We start from the raw sequence: 25,649 nt of genomic DNA on the forward strand, positions 1-25,649 counted from the left end.
TAGACGCCTGCATATCCTCCACATCAGAGATGCGTTGCTCAGCGTGCGTGAGCCTAGTTGAGAATTGGCGCACTTCGCTAGTGAGTGTGTCAACACCAGCCTGGAGAGTCTCCATTTTGGGGAGGAAGAAGGATTTAAGCTCCTGAAGTAGTGCCGACGAGTCAGTCGTGATGACCTGTGAGACCCTAGGGGAGGGCGGGGGATCTGAGTGTAGATCTGTTGCTGGCCGCTTCTTCTCTGTATGCTTGCCTCTGGAAGTCATTATTTCCGCAACCTTGCTGGTAATAGGCGCGAAATAATGATCAAGCTTCATACAAACAATATGCTGATAGTTACAAAGTTCAGATGGTAAATGCTTGTTAAAACTGTATATGGCCTCTAGGTGGCAGTGCAGGACAGCAAATTTTGATTGCAGGGATAGTCCCAGAGAAGAGTGGCAGAGGTTATTCACCAGAACCTCACAACTGAGTTGTGTAGATAGAAAGATTTCACCCAGAGGTGTTGTACACGGTAAATACCAATCCAAGAAGAAAATGAGAGAGCAAAAACAATTAAAGCATTAAGCAATGTAGAATGTTGAGCTGGTGTAAGAGTTCATAACATAAGCACAAGCAGTAATCTCCTATTCTGTAGCTCCACAACCCCCTCAGCAAGGTGAAAAGTTCACAGGAAGCTAGTAAGCAGATCAGAGCAGCAGCATGGTGCTGCACTATGTATCGCCAGCCCTATTAAAGAATACTTGTCCCAAAGGCTGTGCAGGGGTTTATAGGGTGAGAGTGTTCAGAAAGTCACTGCAGGGATGGCTGTGTGTTATGCACAGAGAGATATGTAGTAGCTGGTTCCCACGTGGTAGCTCTTATGTGCAGGGCTATGGAACTAGATGTTTCCCACTTTAGCTTTCTGACTAGGGACAGCGATGTGAGATGCGGTAGCGTGCACTTCAGTGTTCCCCAAGCTGCACAAGCTTGCTCCCTCCTTAAGCACAGTCTCTATTTCTCCCCCTGTAATGCTCTTTTGAGTAGCTGAGCGTAGCCCTTATAGATAGGCCTATGTATACTTTTGCGGCCACCTCACCCTTACCGCTCCTCTGTAGTGCCGGGTATATCCTCCGATGGCTTTGTCTTGTCCGGCGTAGCAGCTGAAGGAGAAGGGGGGCCGCGGGCCAAGATGGCGCCTGAACTTTGCGCTCCGATGCGCACCACTAATGTTCTGGGGGCAAGGGCGGTGTAATGGCCCTTCACACGGTGTCGCTAGCTGAGGTAGGTTACCAGAGTGACCCAGCAAGGCTATCTTGTGTGGGATTTAGACTGGCAGCAAACTTTCGGCCGTTTTAGAGAGCTGAATGTGCGGAGCTCCTTTCGTTTGCTGCCAGCCCGTTGCTCCGCCCACCGGAAGTCGCGGACGTCCATTTTTTAAAGAGCCCTCTGTTTTCCCACGTGTTAGTATTTGTTGTGTTGGGTTAGCGCTTTGCAGCCTCTGCTGCTAGGGGGTAAAGCTTTCCTTTGCTTTTTAACCTCTTTTTTTAAGGAATACCTAGCTTTCTACTTTTTGTAGTTTTTACTATCATGGAGCCTTCTGTTTCTATCCAACTTTAGAAGCTAGTTCCACTGAACACTTTCATACTTATGTTAAGTGTGTGTATTGCAAGTTTACTGATATTTTGCCTCTGCTGTGCAGGCCTTGCTATATTGTTATTTTGCATTTTGATCAGTCTAACGTTGTTTTTGCTTCTGCCCTCATTCTGTTTGTACCATACAGGGGAGTTCTCCAGATTTCTCTCCAGGATTCTTAAATGCTGGCGGCTATGCCTCTTTTCTGTAAGTGTCAAAGGTCAGTTGTTGTTTTTTTTGGGGGGGGTTAATAACCCAAGGTATCTGAGGAGAAGTCTGTTTAGCTTTTGGGTTTTATTTTTAACCTGCTGCTATGTTTCCAGAAGTTTGTTTCCTAATGCTGCCTCTGAGATAGTTTCTGGAAGTAGTCTAGGCCATGTAGTCCTTTTTATTCTTTGGCATGGTTTTAAAAGATTTTTTCTTTGCCAGCCTCTGTTAAAAATTTTGAGAGAACTTTGTGGATGGGGCTATTTCTACTTTGGCTGTGTGAACTATCATTCCTTTTGTGGAAGCTGGAATACTTTCTTACGAGAGCCTTTCAGGAAATAGGTTTTCTTTTTGGCCGGCAGTGCAGTGTTGCCTTTATGGTTGCAGCTGCGTCTTCCATTTGGTGTAATAATCTTTTTGTATCTTTTAGCTTTGTTTTAATCTGCTTATTCATTTATTTGTAATGCTAAGAATATGATGTTATCAGTTCTTTCCAGAAGGGCTTTTTTTGGCTAAAGCCCTGGTTGGTTGATATAGTTTCTAAAACCAAACTTTTGTTTCTTTTCTAGGAAATATTTTATTTGGTTCTGGTTTAGATTCTATTATTTGTATGTGTCTGGAGGTAAGGAGTTTTTTCTTTCCCAGGGCAAGAAGTCTATGGGCAAATTTAATGCTTTTAATATTTTTGTTCCTATTGTTAGAACAATAAACAATAACCATTTTCTTCTCAGAAACAGGGATTTTACATTTTTTTGCATGGAAGTCATATTCAAAATTTAACAGATATAGCAATTTAAGTATTCTTCTTCCGTCTTCAGCTCAGATGAAGTTGAGAAAGCTATTGTGGCTTAGTGGGTAAGAGAGTAGCCTTGTAAACATAAGATTGAGAGTTTAAACACTGCTATAGGTGCAGGTCTATTGTAATGCTTTGCCTTCTCGTAACTTATTACAACTAACAAATATCGTTAGTCGGCCCCGGATTCAGTTTTTTTCTGGTAGGGGGTAGGTTAAACCTTTTTCAGGAGGCTTAGTTTTAGTCTTTTCAGGGTCCTTGGGTTCTAAATTTAGTTTCTAAGGATTAGTGAATAGGTTTTATGACAGGACTTCACCAGGGGAAGGTTTTCTCTGTATTATATTCCATGGGATCGTTTGTAGACAAATGTCTTTTTTCAGTCTGTTACAGATATACGATCCATTGGAGTATTTGTTCCCGTTCTGAGATTTGGATCAGGGATTGGGATTTTATTCAAATATCTTTGTTCAAAATAGGATTTTTTGGGACTATTCTACCTTTTATGTAGAACGGTCAGTTTATGACCACAAAAGATTTATAGGATATTTTCTTTCATATTCCTATTCAAAGACTTTCAGTATTTTCTAGGTTTATTTTCCAAGAAAAAATTTTTCTTCCATTTGGTCTGGTTTTCTGCTCCCACGATATTTTTTTTTTTTTTTTTTTTTTAAAGAAACTTTATTGTAAATCAACAACATTACAGCATGGTATTCAATGTACCTCACAAAGACAACAATATATTGTTTCATCCCAGTAGGGGCATGATAGTTCAAAAGTGAGGTGCCCCCGCGGTTGGTTGCACATTTGTGGAAGTCACATGGGAATAGAGGTATTGTCCACATAAAAGTATAGAGGGGGAGGAAAGGCCTCCTCAGCCTTGTCTCTGCTCGTGCTTACAATGTCCCGGGTAAGGCTAATATCAGTAAATGTTGTAAAGCCTGATAGCATGTCTTACCGGAACCAATATACATCACATACTGTAATAAACTATCTATACCATGCATACAGATAAAAACATCTTCTATCCAATATAGCTCACAACCTGCTACATAGTGGTGGGTATAGGGGGTTAAGGCAGGAAGGGGGGGGTAGTGGGGAAAGAGAGAGAGGGGCCCGGCCGGGGCCCATCGGCTTAGGACGTGTTTGAGGGGGGCGGAGGCCTCCGACGACTGGGGAGTTTGAGATATGCTTTCCCAATAAAACTGAACATTGTGGAAAAAAGCTAAGTTACCGTTCCGGTAAAAGGAGTATTCCTCCGCCTCTTAGAGTTCCGAGGTGTGGGCAATCCATTCCTGTATCGTAGGAATACATGCCGTTCTCCAGCGCTGGGCTATAAGAGCCCTAGCGCTGTTTAAGCTAATTTGTGTTAGTTTCCATTTGAACTTACATATCTTTTCCGGTTTAAGGTTTAAAAGAGCAAGGGATGGTGATAAGTTAAAAGATGTCCCCAATAGCTCCCTGAGGACCCGCTCTACCCCCCTCCAAAATGAGGAGAGAGAACTGCATTGCCACCAGATATGGGACATCGATCCAGTGGATCCACATCCCCTCCAACAGGTCGCCCCCGCCCCCGGATAGATTTGCTTAATTCTCTGTGGAGTGTGATACCAGCGGAACAGGACTTTGTGGTTAAGCTCTAGGGATCTGGGTAGTGAGGAGGACCTAGCTGTGTGATGTAGGATAAGCTGCCACTGCTCCTCCGAAAACTCTATGCCTAATTCTCTCTGAAAAATTCAGTTTATACGAAGGGAGTTTCGGCGCAACGGGGTGTAATACCGGCCAGACAGAGCCTTTCATATTGGGTTAAGTCTCTAAGTAAGCTATCCCTATGAGGTGAGATATTCAGTAGATGTGTGAGCTGAGCATATTTGAGCCATCCTGAGAAGGCACCACCTACCGTATCTGCGAGTTGTGTACGTGTCTTCAGTGTGTTGTTAGATACTAGGTTGACAAATGGTGTTGTATGTTCCCCGCCCGCTAAACTAGGTTTCTCCTCCAACAATCCCCCTACAAACTCTGCGTTATGCGAGATTGGTGACATTGGAGAGATGTGAGACGATATGCCTTTTATTTTAGAGCGGATCCCATCCCATGTTCTGAATAAATGGTTATAGAGTGAGGATTGCCCTGCCATAGGGGTCTGGCCGAATGTTTAATCCAACTAAGTGGGCCAATGTTAGGTGCCTTTAGAAGGAAGGAGTCTATAGATGCCCAAGCCTTAGTGTTCGTCGTGCTGTGCCATTCAATTACCCACTGCATGACCACCGCCCGGTGATATGACAGTATTGAAGGGACTCCCAAACCCCCCTCCCCCAGTGGGGCTGTGATAAGATTCTTACTAATGCGCGGTTTGATGTTTCCCCAGATAAAGGAGTTTATCATTGTTTGTAATTGGCTAATGTAAGTGTGGGGTAAGTGTATAGGTACGGTTTGCATTACATAGAGAATCTGCGGGAGGGCTGTCATCTTAACGGCCTGTATCCGGCCCCACCATGATATTGGTTTATGTTGCCAGTTGTCAAGTTCCCTCTTGAGTTTGTGCATGAGTGGTATGTAGTTGTGCTTAAACAATTTTTTTTTTTTTATTTAAATTTTTATTAAGCAGGTTTGATATACATAACATGCGAACAGACAGTTCAGCTCCATGTGGCTGCAATGTTAAATACAAGTACAAACAAGGAATATAGCTTATTAACTGTGTTCTATAAAGCAGCAGATACATGTATACAAAAAAAGGGGCCTTCGAAAGGCTACCTTTAATAGCCGGCCGTCAAATGCTTAGTTAACCTTTTTTAACATCAAAAATTAAGAGACAGAAAAGAAGGAAGAAAGTAAAGAGAAGGAAGAAAGGGATATTTAGCAGGGAAAAAAAGAAAGAGGAAGCCTTTGTACTCGCACTTACTGTTAGGTGTCGCAGTTTCTTAGGTATCTTATTAGTCTTAATGCATACCTTAGAAGGGGAGGCCCAGGAGGGTGGTGTACTGTACTTTCAAAATACCAGCATGCCATCTCAATAAAAGAGCCTTAAGGTGGGATTTGGAGCATTTCCCAGTATAGTTTTATATTTAAAAACCTGTCATGTCTATTTTGCTTGAGATAGGAGTATTCTTCCAACGAGATAAGCTCCTGGGTTCTAGCCGTCCATTCTGCAATTGTTGGGGTAAGGTGAGACTTCCACTTTCTAGCTATTAGGGATTTAGCTCCATTTATGCAAATTTGAAGTAAAGAGAGTCTAAGCTTGCAAGGAATTTTAGGTCTGTGATTTAACAATATGATCAGAGGGGTAAGGTGAAAGGTGTCTCCAGTCATTGGGAGTAGTATTTTCTCTAGGGATTCCCAAAAGAGTCGCAGGCGAGGGCACGACCACCACACATGTGATAAAGTTCCCACTTCCCCACATCCCCTCCAGCACAAGGGAGAAACCTCTGGGTATATTAATTTCATTCTAACTGGGGTCATATACCACCTCGATAGAACCTTGTAGTTCATTTCAAGGATCTGGGGGGATGTCGACGATTTAGCTGTATATTCGAATAGTTTGTACCAGCTTTCCGGGGTAATGTCCAAATTTAGTTTGTCTTGCCAGGATTGGGTGTATGTCGGTAATGTATTATATAAACAGTTGTCTAGGATGCGTCTTGACATGGCCAAGGTTCCCCTTGAAGAATGCCAGCCCTACAGAGTTGATCAAAGACGGTAAGAGGCCGTGTGAGTTGAGGGCTATGTGAGGAGACCCGTATTAGATGTTGTAGCTGAGAGTATTTCAACCAATTTGTGTAGGTACCCTCCAATGTCTCTGTCAGGTCCTGTCTAGGCTTAAGTTTCCCCTGAGAAAGAAAATCTATCAACGGGGATGAAAATCCGAGCTCTCTATAATGAATATCCCCAAGTGTGAGATGCATACCTAATAGTAACTCTGTGTTTTGAAAAATCGGCGTCATGGGTGAATGTGTTGTGGAGATACCCCCTATCTGTTTAACTATAGTATCCCAGGTGGAGAAAATGTGTCTATAGAGAGGAGACGATCTTGCTCTAGGGGGACGAAACTTATCTTGCAGCCAACAGATTGGGCCAACTTGCGGTGTTTTTAGGATGTGCGTGTCTAGTGGGATCCATGCCTTATCCTGTGAGTCAGTATGCCAGTTCAATATGCTTTGCAACACATTAGCCTGATAATACCGAAGTATAAAGGGAGTGCCCAACCCTCCATCCCTCCTAGACCTATATAGATTTTGTCTAGCTACTCTTGGTCTGCGACCTCCCCAGATAAACTTGTTAAGAATAGATTGAAGTTGTTGTAGAAAGGCCGTCGGTAAGTGAATAGGAATAGTCTGTAGCAAGTAGAGGATTCGCTGCAGTAGGGACATTTTCGCTATTTGGTTCCTCCCCCACCAAGAGAATGACTTGCTTTGCCAGACTTGGCAGTCTTGCAGCATTTCTTGCAGTAGTGGAGTGTAATTTGACTTAAAGAGGGAGTTGACTTTAGGTGTAATGTTCACACCCAGGTATTTAATTTGGTCGGTAATTAATTGGTATGGACAAATCTGGGCAAGGGACAAGAACTTTTGTGTGTTCATCGTAATGTTTAGAATGTTAGATTTCTGATTATTAATCAGGAAATGAGAGAGGTCTCCGAAGCGTCGGAATTCAGCAAGCTGATATAGACACCATAGGGTTAGTCAGGGATAGTAAGATATCGTCAGCATACAAACTTATTTTATAATTATTAGGCCCAATAGGTACCCCCTTAATGGTGTTGTTCAATCTAATATGGACTGCTAGGGGTTCCATTGCTATGGCAAAGAGGAGCGGGGAGAGGGGACATCCCTGCCGCGTGCCATTACTTATGTTGAGTGAATCTGACATTATGCTATTTACTCGGACTTTAGCAGTGGGGTTGTTATATAAGCTGAAAATCCTATTGACCAATCTCTCTCCAAACCCAAATCCCTCCAAGGCAACTCGGAGATAGACCCAATTCAACCTATCAAACGCTTTTTCCGCGTCGGTAGAGGCCAGGACCATCTCAATATTGGTAGTAGAAGCATAATCGATCAGGTGAAGTGTCCTGATCGTATTGTCCCTGGCCTCCCGATGCGGAACAAAGCCCGTCTGGTCTGTGTGAATAAGATGGGGCAAGAATTTATTGAGCCTAGTTGCCAGGATCTTGGCATATATCTTTGCGTCTGTATTTATTAAAGAAATTGGTCTATAATTGCCTGGTTCAAGTGTAGATTTCCCTGTCTTGTGTATTAACGATATATGCGCTGATAAGAAATCTCGGGGAAAAGAGCCATGTTCGTCTATGGAGTTAAAGAGCCTATGGAGGTGTGGTAGTAGTGTCTGTTTGAATGTTTTGTAGTATACATTGGAGAAGCCATCAGGGCCTGGGCTCTTTTGTGTCGGTAGGGTGTCTATAGCAGTCAATATCTCCTGGCAGGAAATGGGCTCGTCTAGTTTGGCCGCATCTTCTGATGTGATCTTAACTAAGTCGGCTTCTCTGATATAGTTTTCCATATCTCTAATCTGCTCAGGGGAGTTAATCTTTGGGAGGTTAAATAATTTGCAGTAATAGTCTTGGAATACTGATGCAATAGACTTGCTATCTTGTACCACTATATGCTCCGCATTGCGGAGTTTGTGGACATAGGAGTTAAGCGTTCAAGAGTCTGCCTGCTTTATTGCCTTCTGAAAAATATAGCCTCTTTAGGTAGAAAGCATGTCTCTGAGCCTCTTTTTGTAAATGCGCATTAAATCTATCCCTTGCCAGTGCTAGGTCATGAGCAATGGTTGGATCTAGGGGGCTTTGGATGTGTGCCTGCTGTAGTACAGATAGCTGAGTGCTTAAACAATTTATTGCACGCTGGTGTAAGGTATATACCCAGGTATTTAAGTTTGTCGTGGTTTAGCTTATACGGGCAGCGGGACCGTAGGGCCTCAAACGATTGTTTTTTTAAGTTAATATTTAGGACCTCTGACTTCTGTGCATTGATAAGAAAATTTGTATGTGCACTAAAACGGTCAAATTCTTCCATTAAGTGAGTGAGTGAGGTGGCTGGGGAAGTCAGTAGTACAAGGACATCGTCGGACTAGAGGGTTATTTTAGAGGAATTGGGGCCCAATGTTATGCCAGTTATTTTGGGGTTACGTCTGATATGGGATGCCAATACCTCCATAGAAATGGCATAGAGGAGCGGGGACAAGGGGCAACCTTGCCTAGTCCCGTTGCCAATTCCGAAGCTGTCAGATAGGACACCGTTGGCCTTTATTTTCGCTGAGGGATGGGTATATAAGCTAAGAATTCTACGAGTCATTAAATCGCCTAGGCCAAAGGCGGACAGGCAAGAACACAGGAAATTCCAGTCCAGCCGGTCGAAGGCTTTCTCCGCATCGGTAGATATTAAGATAGAAGGAGTCTCCGACCGGCTGGCATGTTCTATTAGTTGGATTACCCTAGTGGTATTATCCCGTGCTTCCCTCCCTGGCATAAACCCTGTTTGGTCCACATGTATGATTTGGGGGAGAACCCAGGATATTTTCTAAAGAGTTTTTTTGTTTCCCAGCCCAGATTCTCTTTCTTGGGTGTTGTAATTAGATTCAGTCTCTATTAGATTTTTTACAGATCAGAGAAGATTTTAGCTTGACTCTAATTTTAAGTCTCTAGCTTTGTTGTATAGTTTTACAGTTTTAGGCCTTATAATAGCGGTTTCGAATGTTATTCCGTTTGCTCGGTTTCATGAGGCCTCTTCAGATTTGTATGTTTCAGCTATGGTGTAGGGATCTTTTTCAGACACTTTATTTGGTTCCCATGACAAGGCAGTCCCTGTCTGGATGGCTGGATTATCATCCTATCTTTCTGGGAGCTTCTTTTGTTCATACCATCTGGCATGTGATATTAACAGATGCATGTCTTAATTTCAAGCTGTAGTGTAGTTTTGAAGGTCTCTGAAATCACAGGAAGTTTGCTCTCCTTGGATGAAGTATTCTCCAAGTTATGTTTTGGAAGCTTTGTGTATTTTAAAGTCCCTTTAGAGCTTGCCTCTGCTGATAGAAGGAGTCTCATCTGTGTTTTTTTATTCAGCCAATGACCTCAGTGGCATATATCAGTCATCAAAAGGGAAGTCTCAGTCCCTTAGCCATGTGGGAAGTATCTTGGATTCTTTCCTGGCCAGGGGACATTTGTTGTCTAATTTCTGTATTTTATATTTTTGTGATGAGTAACTGGGAAGCAGATTCCTGCATTCAGTGAAAGCAATTTTTATCTGGATGTTTTCTATTAGATTGTGATTCTGTGGGGTCTCCCAGAGATAGATTTGATGGCTTCTTTGTTGAACATGTAGCTTCCCAGGTTTTTTTTGCGAGGTTCACGTATCCTCAGGCAGAGTTGGTGGATGCTCCTATAGCTCCTTGGTTGTTTAATTTAGCTTATATCTATTTCTCCATTGGTTCTTTTTGCAAAGTGATTGTTAGGATCAGGCAAAATAGATCATCTGTGTTTCTATTTGCTCTGGCTTGGCCTCATAAATTAAGGTTTGCAGATCTACTTCAGATGTCCAGTTGTCCTCTATAGCTTCTTTCTATCACAAAATAATTGAGTGGATCTATATGTAGAGAGTAACCAGAGTGTTAGAGTATAAATACATGTAGAGATGTGTAGCAGTTGTTGTTTAGTCTTAGTTGATTTTAATTAACACTGAACAACAGTTTGCAGGTTGATATACAGAATAGCAATTCTTAGAAATTAAACTTGATATTCCTAAGTTAATTCTCCTGATATGTATACATATGTAAATATCTTCCATTTATAAATACCGGTATAATAGGTTAAATAAGAATCTCATAAATTCAGAGAGATAGATTAATCAATCTATCAAGTAGAATATTTAGTAAGTATATAGAATGGAAGTTCAGAGTAACTCCATGGCAGGCAGAATTTTATAAGAATTTGGGGAACAAAGTCTTATGAGGATGAAACAATATCTTGTGAAATAGAGTACTCAGAACTCAATTAAAGTCTGCATAGATGTATAACAGCAATAGTTAACTCTGCTACCAAAGTGATAGAGCGGTCTTGTTATAGCAGAAATAAGAGGAGATTTAGTGAGAGTCTGCAGCGTAAATAGATATGGTGGAGGATAACCAGAACACAGATTGCTTACTTGAACTGAAGGCTCCTAGGAAGTACCAGGAAACAGACAGAATCACCGTAGACACTGGAGGAGGACTGTTAAATGTTGCGCCCAGATATCTGAGGAGTAACACAGATAGCTGGAAAGAACGCTGACAGGATCAGCTGGAGATTCTCCGAGGAGAGCGGCACCAGAACGAGGCTGTGACGAGATTCTGCCTTCAGGCATGGAACTCAGCTGATTAGAATACAAGAACAGCTGATGTGTAAATCCTTCAGTTATAATTAGAAACTGCAGGAACAAGAAAAGTTTAAATCACAAGTAGTATTTTAGCAACCACGTAGGATTACAAAGGAATTAAGTTGCTCAGGAGACAAAACAGTGGCTTGTATCCATTTGAAGAAACAAATTTCCAAGCAATTAGTGCAGGAAGTCCTGCCTCTATTTAAAGGGAGAATGAACCATATGGTAAGTTTCTCTTAAAGAAACAGTACATGACACTTTCTCTGCGGCTAATTCTTCTGTCTCAAGGTCTGTTCCTTCATCAGGATGCAAGTTTCTAAACGTGAAGGTTTGGAGATTAAACATTTAGCTCTAAGACAGAGAGGTTTCTTCTGTATTTGGGATTTTAGTTTAAGCTTGGTTTGGAAGTTTTTTTTTTTCCTGGTGCATGGCTTATGATTTTTCCTAGTTTTATTTTAGAAATCCTAGGATTCTGCATTTTTATCAGGATTGTTTGGATGTATCCGCCAGTTCTTTGAAGGGTCAGATATAGGCCCCAATTTATCAAAGTCTGGCGGACCTGATCTGACAGTGCGGATCAGGTCCACCAGACCTCGCTGAATATGGTGAGCAATACGCTTGCCGTATTCTGCATTGCACCAGCAGCTCACAAGAGCTGCTGGTGCAACGCCGCCCCCTGAAGACTCGTGGCCAATCGGCCGCCAGCAGGGGGGTGTCAATCAACCCGATCGTACTCGATCGGGTTGATTTCCGGCGATGTCTGTCCGTCTGCTCAGAGCAAGCGGACAGGTTATGGAGCAGCGGTCTTTGTGACAGCTGCTTCATAACTGCTGTTTCTGGCAAGCCTGCAGGCTCGCCAGAAACACGGGGCATCAAGCTCCATTCGAAGCTTGATAGATAGGCCCCTTTGTCTCTTTCTGTTTCTCCTTTTTTTGTTTCGCAGGAAGATTGCTAATCGTTTTGACTTTCTATTTTTTGTTCTGGTTTAGTTAAGAAAGATTTGGTCTTTAAGGATTTTTGCAAGCTCCTTGTTTTAGAGTATGCATATGGGATTTTGTCTTGGACAGTTTTTTTGACATTTTTTTCTACTGTAGTTTTTATCTGCAGGCTATATAGGTTTTCAGACAATTCTCTAATCTGTTATTTTCTCTGGTTCTTGGAAAGGCTGTGTCTTTTGCTTCTTGGTTTATTTTTGTTTATTCATAGGATTGTTTGTCGGTGGGTCAGTCTCCTCCTGAATGGATTACTTTCTTTTTTTCCAGGTCATTTGCTTCATATTGGTTTTTTTTTTAGAATGAACATTTTGTTGACCATATTTTCTAGACAGTTATCTGATCTCTTAATGGTCTCTTAATACTTAATTTTTCCTTTTTTGGGTGTTTTTTTTTTTTTTTGCTTATTTCAAAGCAGTAATCTCTAGTTGTTTTAGTTTTGTTATATTTGCATTTATTTTTAGTGGGGGAAATCTTGCTTGTCCCTCCTTAATTACTCGTGGAATTCACTGCTTCGGTATACGTTTCTCAGGAGTAATGGATCATGGAATCTTGCCACCTGTATTGTATAAAACCTAATTTATGTTGATAACTCAATTGCTTTCATGGTGGTGAGAGTCCCCGAGACCCCACCCTGTTATTTTTTCTAATAGTTTTTTTTTAATTTTTTTGCACCTCTTTTTTCCTGCTCATTTTTGATCTTGTTCCCTTTCCTACCTTTCTTGCTTGACTATACATTAGACTAGTTACCAGAAAGGTGAGATGGGTTTTATAGAGCTCTTGGGGTTTTGGAATCATTGCCTACTCCTAGTGGCCAGGTAGAGTAATTACCAGGAGTATTGGATCTGGGACTCTCACCACCATGAACGAAATGGATTTATCAGGTAAGCATAAATTAGGGTTTTTGCCTCTATGATAATCTGTATCTAAGCCCCTGCAGACTAGCCCCTTATATCAGTGCTTTTTACAAACTTGCTTTTAGCCAATTAGTTCTGTTTCTTGCATAACCATTATCATTCTCCACAGGAGTGAGCACAATGTTATCTATATTGCACACATGAACTAGCTGTTGTGCAGGATTTAAAAAGCTAGTTAAAAGCACTGAGATAAGGGGCAACCTACATAGTTTAGAACAAGCCAATTTAGAGGTTATAAAGTATATTAATATAACTGTTGGTTATGCAAAACTGAGGACAGGGTTAGAAAGGCGCTATCTATCTTTAAAAAAATCAAGCAGACTGTCCCTTTAATTGATGTGTTTAACACATTGTTTTATGAAAGCAATAGTACAATAACAAAATGCACTAACACATTAGAGCATTTTCTTTTCACACCTTTAAATAACATGTTTTGGGAGCCTGGAGAAACTATTTTCAACACATTTGAATAACACTTTAGTATATACACATTTGGGGCTGGGAGCTTCTTTCTCAGCTACATGGAACCTTTAAAAGATACAAATAGTCACAAGTGCCCAGAACACTGTACTTTTTTTTTTAGCAATCCATAGTAAAGTTCTATTCCACACATCCACATAGTTTTTTTTGCCCATTACGTGTGTATTGAGTTTCTAAATTTGCACATTTTTGTTTTTTTTCACAGAACACTCCGAGATCTCAGAGTCATCTCATTGTAATTCCATTCGCAGGTTTCTCCCCATCTCATTTATCTATCTGTATCCCTTCTACATTGAGTACAACCTCCTTTCAGCAGCCATGGTTTACATCATGTGGAAAAACGTGGGGCGGCAAATAGATGATGATACATCACATCACCATGGGCTGGGTCCAGGAATTCGAGAACACATTCCCATCTTTGGCCTGTTCTCTGGAGTTACTATATTGGTCACTGGACTCGTGATGTTTATTTTATATGAAGTAGGGAGAGAGCACAACAAACCAGATTTGCTATCACTGACAGTGTTTTACTATTTTCATGTGATCAGCCTTAGTCTTATGAGTCTAGCCACTATGGTGGGGATCTCAATATTCAGGTTGGATAAGAGACGCATGGACAATGAAAAGAATCCTAGTCGAACGCTGGACATGACCCTGCTCTTGAGTACTACTTTAGCTCAATATGGTATCTCCTATTATTCTATAATAGCCACTGTGGCCTCCCCTCCACTCAAACTTCTCAGCTCACTTAGTCTTACATACTCATTATTGATGATTGTCCAGCATACTTTGCAAAACACCTTTATTATTGAGGGTCTCCATCGACTCCCACCACACCTCCGCCTTAACTCACATGGACAGTCAAACCATCCCACATTTCAAAACCGCCAAGGCCAAAGAAAACATGTCACTATTCAAGAGATGGAGGAGGTCTCTTGTGTCCAAGAACATGAAGATCCACCTATTGCCAGACGTCTGTCCAGAAGGGCTACATTTACTGCTCATATAAGGAAACATCTCAAAAAAAGAAAGACACTAAAGGATATTTATTTATTTCTCTTCCTCTCTAACATTATTGTAAGTAATGAGTGTATGTCAAAGGGCTACATTAAAATTCAAAACAGGAATAACCTAAATTATGGCTAGATTATATTACAGCCAAAAAATGCTCTTGAGCTGAGTAAGTTTGGCTCACTAGAGTTATTAATTTTTTTGTATGACTAAACATATTTCCAATATAATTTATAAATACTGTTGTCACTATAGAGTTAATCTTCAAATCACCTATAGATCTATGCACAAAAAAGAACAAACTTTATATTTTTTAATCCATAATACTCCTCTTTGAGTTGACAAGCTTTTAGGAAGTTAGACCAAATGATACATGTTCCCAAGTTGCATCTCAATAGGAGTCACCAACCTGCTCTAAAACCCATAATGGGAGAGTGACAAAAATCAAGCATCTGTGGTAACAAATAGCTTGAATCCTAGGCAAATGCACAACTATGTCACATCACCGTAATGTATGGGAGATAACACAAACATTGCTCTTCATATACCACCATCTTAGGAATCAGCCTTGGAACTGAAGTTCAACATCCAAAATAATGAATTATAATAACAAAAATACCCTAAATCAGATGGAGTATCTTAACGACCCTCCATGGTAACCAAAATCCAAAGATTCTCAAGGAAAATCCTCAAGACAAATAGCAGTCAGGTAGATTACAAGTTTTGCGTTATTGCTTTTAACGCTGAAAAAATGGCAATTTCAGCTTAATGGCAGTAACCCAGCTGTCGGTATAGCTATACCACAAGCATTTTAGTCTGTAACGCAATGTCCCTTCCGCCAGTGACGTGCAGTAATAGGAGGCAGGGGAGGCAGTGCCTGCCCTGTCCAATGAGGGAAAAAAGATTTCAAATAATATTTATATAAAAAAAAGTGTTTTTTATCTTATTATTTTTTTGGCCACGCCCACCCTCGCCCCAAGGGTATCCCCCCCCCATCCCCGATGGTGATCACTGATTACTAGTAGTTACTGTGCGCTGTGCGCTTGCGCTGCAATTTCACCATCTATTGTTGCGCAATTAGGAGGCAGTGAGCCGGTCCGCTGCCCTCCATTAATTGTGCAACATGGATCTAAATAACTGTTGAGTGCTCACTTAGAGCTGCGCCACCCACTGGTTACTCCCCGGGCCCTCATACAAGCTCCATTGGAGGCGGTTCTCAAAACCGCCTCCATGATGAGCTAGATCACTTGAGCCAATCAGCATTCAGCAGCACTGCGGGGAGGCGTGCCTGCTGGGCTGCTGAATCTGATTGACGTCGCGCCCACACATCAGACTGGCGGGAAGACTCAGTAGTGAGTGTGGAGGGAGTTGCTGAGCTGCCTGCAAGAGTCTGCATGCCCGTGCTACCTAGTGCCTACTACACTAGTTGTGGCTGTGTGGAGGAGGTCTGTCCTGCCCTGGAGGAGACTCAAGACTCGGAGCAACACTGTCAGGTAAGGACCAGTCCAGAGTGACTCTGGACTGAGACCCAGGAGACAGAGACTACCGCTATTGAGGTGAAGATGATGGAGGTGGCACTGACCGTTAGTGGGGCACTAGTCTGGACTGAGACGTCACCCAGGAGACAGAGACTACCGCTATTGAGGTGAAGATGATGGAGGTGGCACTGACCGTTAGTGGGGCACTAGTCTGGACTGAGACGTCACCCAGGAGACAGAGACTACCGCTATTGAGGTGAAGATGATGGAGGTGGCACTGACCGTTAGTGGGGCACTAGTCTGGACTGAGACCCACGAGACAGAGACTACCGCTATTGAGGTGAAGATGATGGAGGTGGCACTGACCGTTAATGGGGTACTAGTCTGGACTGAGACCCAGGAGACAGAGACTACCGCTATTGAGGTGAAGATGATGGAGGTGGCACTGACCGTTAGTGGGGCACTAGTCTGGACTGAGACCCACGAGACAGAGACTACCGCTATTGAGGTGAAGATGATGGAGGTGGCACTGACCGTTAGTGGGGCACTAGTCTGGACTGAGACGTCACCCAGGAGACAGAGACTACCGCTATTGAGGTGAAGATGATGGAGGTGGCACTGACCGTTAGTGGGGCACTAGTCTGGACTGAGACCCACGAGACAGAGACTACCGCTATTGAGGTGAAGATGATGGAGGTGGCACTGACCGTTAATGGGGTACTAGTCTGGACTGAGACCCAGGAGACAGAGACTACCGCTATTGAGGTGATGTGATTAGCAGTGGCTCTCAGTCAGACATGATTCGTTGGCCACAAGGTGAGGTCAAGTGAAGTCTGAGTCTGAGAGCCATTGCTAATCATCACATCTATGGCTTGCGGTAGGTGTTTTTTTATAATTATTTGCTTTTGCTTATTGCTGCTGTAGACGCCGTGCCACCACAGAGGCGGCTATTATAATGGCTAAGCGGCTTCCTCCTCCTGCACTGCTACAGGCCAAGGAAACACTAAGAGTCTTAGAGTCAAATATAATTGATTGCACTGTACGCCGTTGCTATGGGTTTACAAATTACAGTCAGTATGTATTGTAATTTGTAAACCTGTGGTGACGGTGTACGGTAAACTCAATTATATTTGACAGTCACATGTGACAGTGGCCGCGTTCGGGCAGCGCTTAGGAGCTAGTGGAAGCACTTCACTCCCAGCGATGATGTTGCGCTAGGTGACGTCACAAGCAAGGGAGCTTTGAAAAAACGTTTGCATGCACAATAATGGACTGCGCATGCGAACGTTTTTACTAAGCTCCCTTGATTGTTGCTGGGCTGTCAGTGCCTGCCGAGAATGAGTTCCCCAGTCTCTTCGCAAACAACGGAACTCTGACCCACCTCCATTCAGCTGCTCTCAGCTCAGCCCCTGTAGCTTATCCTGCACTGAATAGAGGTGGGTCAGAGTTGTGATGTTTGCGAAGAGAGACTGGGGAAATCATTCTTGGCTCTGGGGTGGGGATCAAAATCAGCAATTCCGGGACCCCGCCAACACATCTTTAACCGGCCCACACAACGATCGGGAAATACAGAATAATTACACATAATGCTTGAACGTCAGGTCTTTGTGATATACATATATAATATGATTTTTTGTGAGCTCTAAATAATGTAGCCCATTTCTTTTCACTTCATACGCTACGTATGAAGTGAAAAGAAATGGGCTACATTCTCTAGAGCTCACAAAAAATCATATTATATATGTATAAATAACATGGCAGCCTCCACAGCAACATGTGTGTGGAGGCTGCCATGTTTCCAAGCGTCTGAGCTTGCTCTGAAAAGTCCCAGCTTTTCCAGCACACTGGAAGCGCTGGGACTTACGTCACCAGAGCGCTCAGAAAACGCCAGCCATCTCACTTGCAAGTGTGAGAAAAACACTCCAAGCGAGTTCCAGTTCGCTTGGAGCGCTGCCCGAACGCAGCCAGTGTGTTGTGTTGCTGATGCATGCTGTAGACTCGTCATCATAATATCCCCGCTGGCCCCTCCCCCCCCATGGTTTTGCCACGGCTCCTGATCCTGAGGTGAGAGAGAAGAAGCAGGAGAGTAGACAGTAGTCAGTGGCACTGTGACAGACTGACAGACAGTGCAGCAGTGAGTCTAGTGTGACAGTCAAGGTCCGGACTGGAGGAGCTTTAGTGTTAGGTAAATTACACAGTTAAGCAGGCTGCCTAGGTTAACCTTTCTGTGTACAAGAGGGCTGCTCTGTTATTACATCTGTGTCAGAGTAACAAAGAAGCCCCCTCGTACACAGGTTATTATAAAGGATTCTGCAGAGCTCACAGTTTCAGACAGAACACACAGGCAGGGTGTGGGGCAAAGCTAGCATATTCATTTAATGTGGGACATGTGGGCAAACAGGATAACTGCCTGGGGCCCTGGGCACCACAGGCACATTTGGGGGTGAACTGGGAGCAAACACAGTCACTATTGTATTTATATAAACTGAGTTTTTATGAATCTGCAGTGCACATTTGTGTTCCTGTGTACACATTTCCTTCACTGTCTGCCTGTCTGGTGTTCGGCAGCCTCTCCCTTACACATTCCTCCTCCCGCCTTCTGGTTGTAGACACTGCCCCCTTCTCTCTCAGTCCTGGTTGTGTGTGTAGAAAACAGATGCCGCTTCACAGATCTAAGGTGCGTGTCAGTCAGTCAGAGATAGTATAATGCTGAGGCTCCCACACTGCTGTCATAGATTATTTTTAGCTCCTCATTAAAGGGCCATGAAACCCACATTTTTTCTTTCATGATTTAGAAAAAGAATGCAATTTTAAACATCTTTCTAATTTACTTATATTATCTCATTTGTTTTATTCTCTTGATATTCTTTGCTGAAAAGCATATCTAGATATGCTCAGTAGCTGCTGATTGGTTGCAGCACATAGAAGCCTCGTGTGATTGGCTCACCATGTGCATTGCTTTTTCTTCAACTAAGGATATATAAAAAATTAAGCAAAATAAATAATAGAAGTAAATTGTAATGTTGTTTAAATTTGTATTCTCTATCTGAATCATGAAAGAAAGATTTTGGGTTTAGTGGCCCTTCATAATGCATTAAGTCCCACTATCCACAGCAACCTACTGAAACCCTATTCAAGCTAATAATGTGCCTGGTCCCTTGAAGTTCAAGAGACCAGGCACATTATTATATCATTAGTTTCTTTGTAAATCACTTTCTGAGTTACTTCAATATTTGTAAAAGTTCCATTTAATTTTTTTAGTCCCTAAATCTGTACTTCCTGCCACTCCACAAACATCAAGATTTACTTCCACCTATCCTGGTCAGCCTGTATAAATTATTATAGAGCCTAACTGCTCAGGTCACCTGCCATAAATCAAGGGTAAATCTTTTCTTGCTTCACTGCTTCCCACTAATTTAAAGGGACATGAAACCCATATTTTTTTTTCTTTCATGCGTTAGAAAGAACATGCAGTTTTAAAAAGCATTCTAATTTACTTCTATTATCTAATTTGCTTCATTCTCGTGATGACCTTTGCTGAAAAGCATATCTAGATAGGTTCAGTAGCTGCTGATTGGTGGCTTCATGTGATTGGCTAACCATGTGCATTGCTATTTTATCAACAAAGGATATCTAGAGAATGAAGCAAATTAGATACTAGAAGTAAATTGGAATATTGTATCTGAATCATGAAAGAAAATTGGGGTTTAGTGTCCCTTTAACTTTTAGTTGCCAGACTGCTTTGCTCATCCTCCAAACTGTTATAAATTATATTGTCACACACAGCCCAACCATTATTTTTTTTAAACACAGCCATTTTTTCAATAATATAAATATATGCATTTTACTATACTATATGGTTTTAGCTGCTGGTATTGGAGCTGTATTTGAGATATATTTATTACTTTACTACATGGTTTTATATGCTGATATTGGGTTATGCACCTTTTTAAACTTTATATAGCAATCCCTTGTCTTTTTTAGCTTCTTACACATAATAGGTAACTAGGAGTGGATTTCTGGCACCTCTTAGTATGTTAAATCATTTTTCTTTTTACAATACAGTGGTGAGTAGAGAAGAGCTTGTGTATCATTCTAATTGCTTAGTAACTGGCACTGTGCCACAGAATTGTGTGAGTGTGTATGTGAGCAGAGTGTGTGTGGGTGTCAGTGAGCAGAGTATGTGTGCTTTATTCTCCAGGTAATCAATACATTTGATTTCTTATGAGCTGGTGCTTTAGTGCAGTGTTTCTCAACCACGGTCCTCAAGTACCCCCAACAGGTCAGGTTTTCATTGTAGTTGAACCGGTGCACAGGTGAAGTAATCAGCTAATCAGCAACACTGTGGTTACTAACTTGCTCTCACCCATCAGCTGATTATTTCACCTGTGCACTGGTTCAGCTCTAATTAAAACCTGCCCTTTTTCTCCGGCGTATCCTATATAGTGCCTCACCAGTCTTTGACCTCACTGCACGTCACTGCCTTCCACACTCAAAAAAATGACGTTTTTGGGATTTTCATAGCGCTGGTATTACAGGTTGTGCAGTGAGGCTAAAAAGCTTGCAATACGATCCATACCGCCATTGAAGACCAGTAGTTATGAGTTTTGCGCCACAAAAATGTTTCACAAAACTCATAACTAAAGTGTTACAAATTACACTAACACCAATAAACTACCTATTAACCTCTAAACCACCGCCCACCCGCATCGCAAGCACTATATTACACCTATTAACCCCTAATCTGCCGCTCCCGACATCGCTGACACTAATAAAAATTATTAACCCCTATTCCGCTGCTCCCCGACATCACCGCAACTTTAACAAAGTTATTAACCCATAATTGGCCGCTCCTTGACATCGCTAACACTTTAATAAAGCTATTACCCCTATTCCGCCGCTTCCCGACATCGCTGACACTATAATAAAGTTATTTTTACAACAGAAGGGCTATCTCTGCTGTGAGAGCAGGATAGTCCAAAAAGAATGCTTGTTTGCACTTGAATTAAATTATTTAGTTTAGTTCGGTCGGTTACTGGAACTTGAGACAGAAAAATATGCCCAATTTTAAAATATAACCTTTATTAGTTGATTTCATAAAAAAGACAGCATGAAGTATGTGTGTATGCTACCCTTCGAAATGTTAAAAACACTCTCTCTGTTGCAATTATTTAATACTTAGCCATCACAGTATCTAATATATAGGATACTTAGTAATTCAATTATAAGACCTTGATAATGTTATGGGTGTAAATATCGGTTAATCTTCCCTGTGGCTATATGGCCTTATATATGGCCAATCTATTAGATTACCACAAAGGGATATTGGTATTTTATATACCCATTACACTTGAATACTGAGGTCTTAGTTTGTAAATTTGCTCTCAAGTTATGACAAGTTGTAATGTGTGTAGCACAGCTCAGGAATTTGGATTATTAATTGCTTAAATTAAGGTTCTAGTTAGATGTGTCTAAACAAGAAAACTAGACCCAATACTCACGAGTTAAGCTTCACATAACTGAATATTGATCTATGTATATATCACTTATTCATATGAGTTATCACTTAGTGAGTTACTGCAGTATAAAACTAAAACTATGTTGCTTAGTTGTCTTGTAATTCGGTCGAGTTTGGATTAGCTTCTATGTAATAGTCCGTCTACAATTATGAGGGGGGTCAACATGCATGTACTAGTTTTGATTGGCTGTAGTCTGCATTTACTGATACTGTACGCTATAGTATTTAGTAATAGTCATTCAACATTATGATAAATTATGTAAAGTTCAACAAGCTCACAAGATCTGTGCCAAATATATAATTGGATTATTCTTAATTTATCCAGCTTTTATTCCAGTGTGAAATATTGTGTCTTGTCACACTGCCTGTGTTTAAGTTTTGCTGCAACGTTATAGACTGTTAGCTTGTAGTGGCTAACCCAAAATATCTAGTATAATGTCATATACTAAGTACAAGGTATCAGATTTCTAGTATATTGCTATTCTCTCCCCCTCTATAATATATATTCTGTGTTGCTGCACAATTATTAGCTAGAAACTTAATAAATCTTATTTAAGCTGATATACCAAAGCTAGCATTATGCTCTGAAGACCTGAAAGTTACACAATTTTTTACGCTAAAGAGAGCAACAGGATATACCTGCTTGTGACTGTAAACAGCCACAAATTACTAAGTATGGTTTTTAAAGTAATAATTTTTAAGCTAAAGTAACATAAATAGTTTTTCAAACAGAGAGGCAATTAAAAAAACTTTTCCTTATCACTATAATAAAGTTATTAACCCCTAAACCTCCAGCCTCCCACATCTCCGCCACTAAATAAACCTATTAACCCCATAAACTCTAGCTTCCCACACCGCCTCCACTAAATAAACCTAATAACCCCTAAACCGCCATCCCCCCACATTGCAAAACACTAAATGAAACTATTAACCACTAAACCTAACACCCCCTAACCTTAAATTAAAATTACAATATAACTATATTTAAATAAATAAAAACGTACCTGTGAAATAAAAATAAACCTCACATTAAACTATAAATTAACCTTCCATTACTATTCTAATAAAATAAAAAATACTAACAATTAAAACATCTAAATTGCAAATTTAAAAAAACCTAACACTACGAGAAAAATTAAAAAATATAAAATTAAAGGGACAATGTACCCAAAAAAAATCTTTCGTGGTTCAGATTGAGCATGAAATTTTAAGCAACGTTCTAATTTACTCGTATTATCAAATTTTCTTCATTCTCTTGGTATCTTTATTTGAAATGCAAGAATGTAAGTTTAGATGCCGGCCCATTTTTGGTGAACAACATGGGTTGTCCTTGCTGATTGGTGGATAAATCCATCCACCAATAAAAAAGTGCTGTCCAGAGTACTGAAATAAAAAAAAGCTTAGATGCCTTCTTTTTCAAATAATGATAGCAAGAGAACGAAGAAAAATTGATCATAGGAGTAAATTAGAAAGTTGCTTAAAATTGTATGCTCTTTCTGAATTACAAAAGAAAAAATTTGGGTACAGTGTCCCTTTAAAAAAACTAACAAACACTAAATTACGGAAAATAAAAAACACTAAGCTTCCAAAAAATAATAAACTAAATTATCAAAAATAAGAATTACACCTAATCTAATAGCCCTATAAAATTAAAAAAGCTCCCCAAAGTAAAAACACCCCCCAGCCTACAATAAACTACCAATAGCCCTTAAAAGGGCCTTTTATAGGGCATTGCCCTAAGTTAAACAGCTCTTTTACCTGTAAAAAAAAATACAAAGTCCCCCCAACAGTAAAAACCACCACCCAACTAACCCCCCCAAAATAAAAAACCTACGCTACCCATTGTAGCGCGCTCCCACTACCAGACCAGAGCAGGAGCGCGCTACATTTAGTTCAATAGCGCGATCGGGCGAACTGCGATTAGACAGCGTGCCCGTGAAGCGCTTTTGAAAAGGCAGACACGATCATAAGATCCTGGAGAGAAGACCAGGTAAGTTCAACTTTCAGGTGTAAAATTAAACTGCGCGCTCACGAAGCGCTTTTGAGAAAGCAGATTTTTAAAATTGTCGCTAAGATAATGTTACATAATTTTGCACTATGTGCAGAATTATGTAACTTTATTGTTTGCATTTATTGTCCCTTTAACATAGAAATACATACATACATATAAGTGTCTAAATATGTATATGTACATGTATGTATAAATGTGTATATATATATATATACCTGTATATGCATATGTGTGTATTTAATTTATTTATTTGTGTATGTATGTATTTACAGATGTATATACCATAAATACATATGTACACATATATAGACATATATGCATAAGTGCATTTGAGCCCTTTGCAGTCAGGTAGATGAAAAAAATGTAAAATAATATTTTTTATAATACAAGCATGAATCTCTGAGTGCAAAAAAACGTACTTATAGCGGTTTAAACACTCGATCGTGAGCGCAAACTACCACTCCACTCATAATCTAGCCCATAGTACTTATTTTGCAAAATTATTGTCCCTCTGAAAATAAATCACTTGGCCTTGTTTTTTTGCTGCTAGGCAGTGGGTTAAAGTGAAGAACAGAGCTTGAATTGAGTGTTGCAAGCAGATCACAGTGATTTTTCCCCATGCAGTCTCACTTCTGTAAAGGTGGATACATCCATTTAGGTTTTATACTGGCCTTGTCACAAACTAATATATTCCCCTTAGCTTTTTTTATGTCAATGCTGTCATCAGGGAAGGTTTGGGATCATAACATTTGGGTGAATTACCAATAGATTTGACAAAGCTAAATAACACAGCTACAGGGTTAAATTGCTGTTGGATATCATTTACAACACATCTTTATGTATAAATGCAACAAATCTTTCTTTTCCTGCTCCTCCGCTCACTCTGGATGTTTTTTTATACCCTCACTGTAGTTTTGGATCTTGCCAGCATTCGGGGGTTGGATCTGCTTTGACACTGGTCTGGAAGTAAAGTTTTTTGGATTTTTTATGTGGGCTGTCATTACCAACATCTGCCTTCCATTTGGGATATTCTACCGGATGCACGCAGCAGCCAACCTACTGGAGCTATACAGCATGACATAGCATGACACAACTCAATCCTGCACATGTTATGGAACTCTATAAACTTCTTGCACTGGATGTTACTGGGCAGCAAATTGTGCTAACGTTTAGGGCAAAGAGAATGATGCAGACATTGTAAGCAGAATTTAAAACGTACTCCTTAATTTAATGAATAAATGATATATTCTTCAAGGCAATAAATTATTTATATTCCATGATTGTGATTTTTTTTGCTGTTGAACATCTTTCTAAGAAGGGAAACTAAGGGCTAGATTCCATTGGTAAAGTTTGGAAACTGGTAATAACATAAAAATTCTCCATAGACTTTAATGGAGATAAATGTTTTTACCGCCAGTTTCCAACCTTTAACAACTCAATGGAAATAGACCTAAATCTGCTATACATTTAAAATACCCTCTTTTAGATGCAACTAGAAAACAGGGTTATCACATAGATAAGACAGAGACAGACTAAGCTATGATACAGGGTTATCACATAGATAAGACAGAGACAGAGTAAGCTATGATACAGGGTTATCACATAGATAAGAGACAGACTAAGCTATGATACAGGGTTATCACATAGATAAGAGACAGACTAAGCTATGATACAGGGTTATCACATAGATAAGAGACAGACTAAGCTATGATACAGGGTTATCACATAGATAAGAGACAGACAGACTAAGCTATGATACAGGGTTATCACATAGATAAGACAGAGACAGACTAAGCTATGATACAGGGTTATTACATAGATAAGACAGAGACAGACTAAGCTATGATACAGGGTTATCACACAGATAAGAGACATACTAAGCTATGATACAGGGTTATCACATAGATAAGAGACAGATTAAGCTATGATACAGGGTTATTACATAGATAAGACAGAGACAGACTAAGCTATGATACAGGGTTATCACATAGATAAGAGACAGATTAAGCTATGATACAGGGTTATTACATAGATAAGACAGAGACAGACTAAGCTATGATACAGGGTTATCACATAGATAAGAGACAGACAGACTAAGCTATGATACAGGGTTATCACATAGATAATAGACAGACTAAGCTATGATACAGGGTTATCACACAGATAAGAGACAGACTAAGCTATGATACAGGGTTATCACATAGATAAGAGAGAGACTAAGCTATGATACAGGGTTATCACATAGATAAGAGACAGACAG

At 40.7% G+C, this 25,649-nt stretch overlaps 1 protein-coding gene across 1 annotated transcript in view; it reads left to right on the forward strand.

Annotated features, from left to right (window-relative positions):
* LOC128655013 (proton channel OTOP2) overlaps nt 1–24,669 on the forward strand; it is a 155,692-nt gene extending 131,023 nt beyond the window's left edge. The window contains exons 5-6 of the mRNA XM_053708876.1: nt 13,577–14,448; nt 24,302–24,669. Coding sequence (XP_053564851.1) covers nt 13,577–14,448; nt 24,302–24,472 — 1,043 coding nt within the window. The 3' untranslated portion in view covers nt 24,473–24,669. The remainder of the gene's footprint in view (nt 1–13,576; nt 14,449–24,301) is intronic.
* The last annotated feature ends 980 nt before the right edge of the window (nt 24,670–25,649 follow it).

Source organism: Bombina bombina, chromosome 1 (genome assembly GCF_027579735.1).
Source record: "Bombina bombina isolate aBomBom1 chromosome 1, aBomBom1.pri, whole genome shotgun sequence".
Taxonomy (NCBI): domain Eukaryota; kingdom Metazoa; phylum Chordata; class Amphibia; order Anura; family Bombinatoridae; genus Bombina; species Bombina bombina.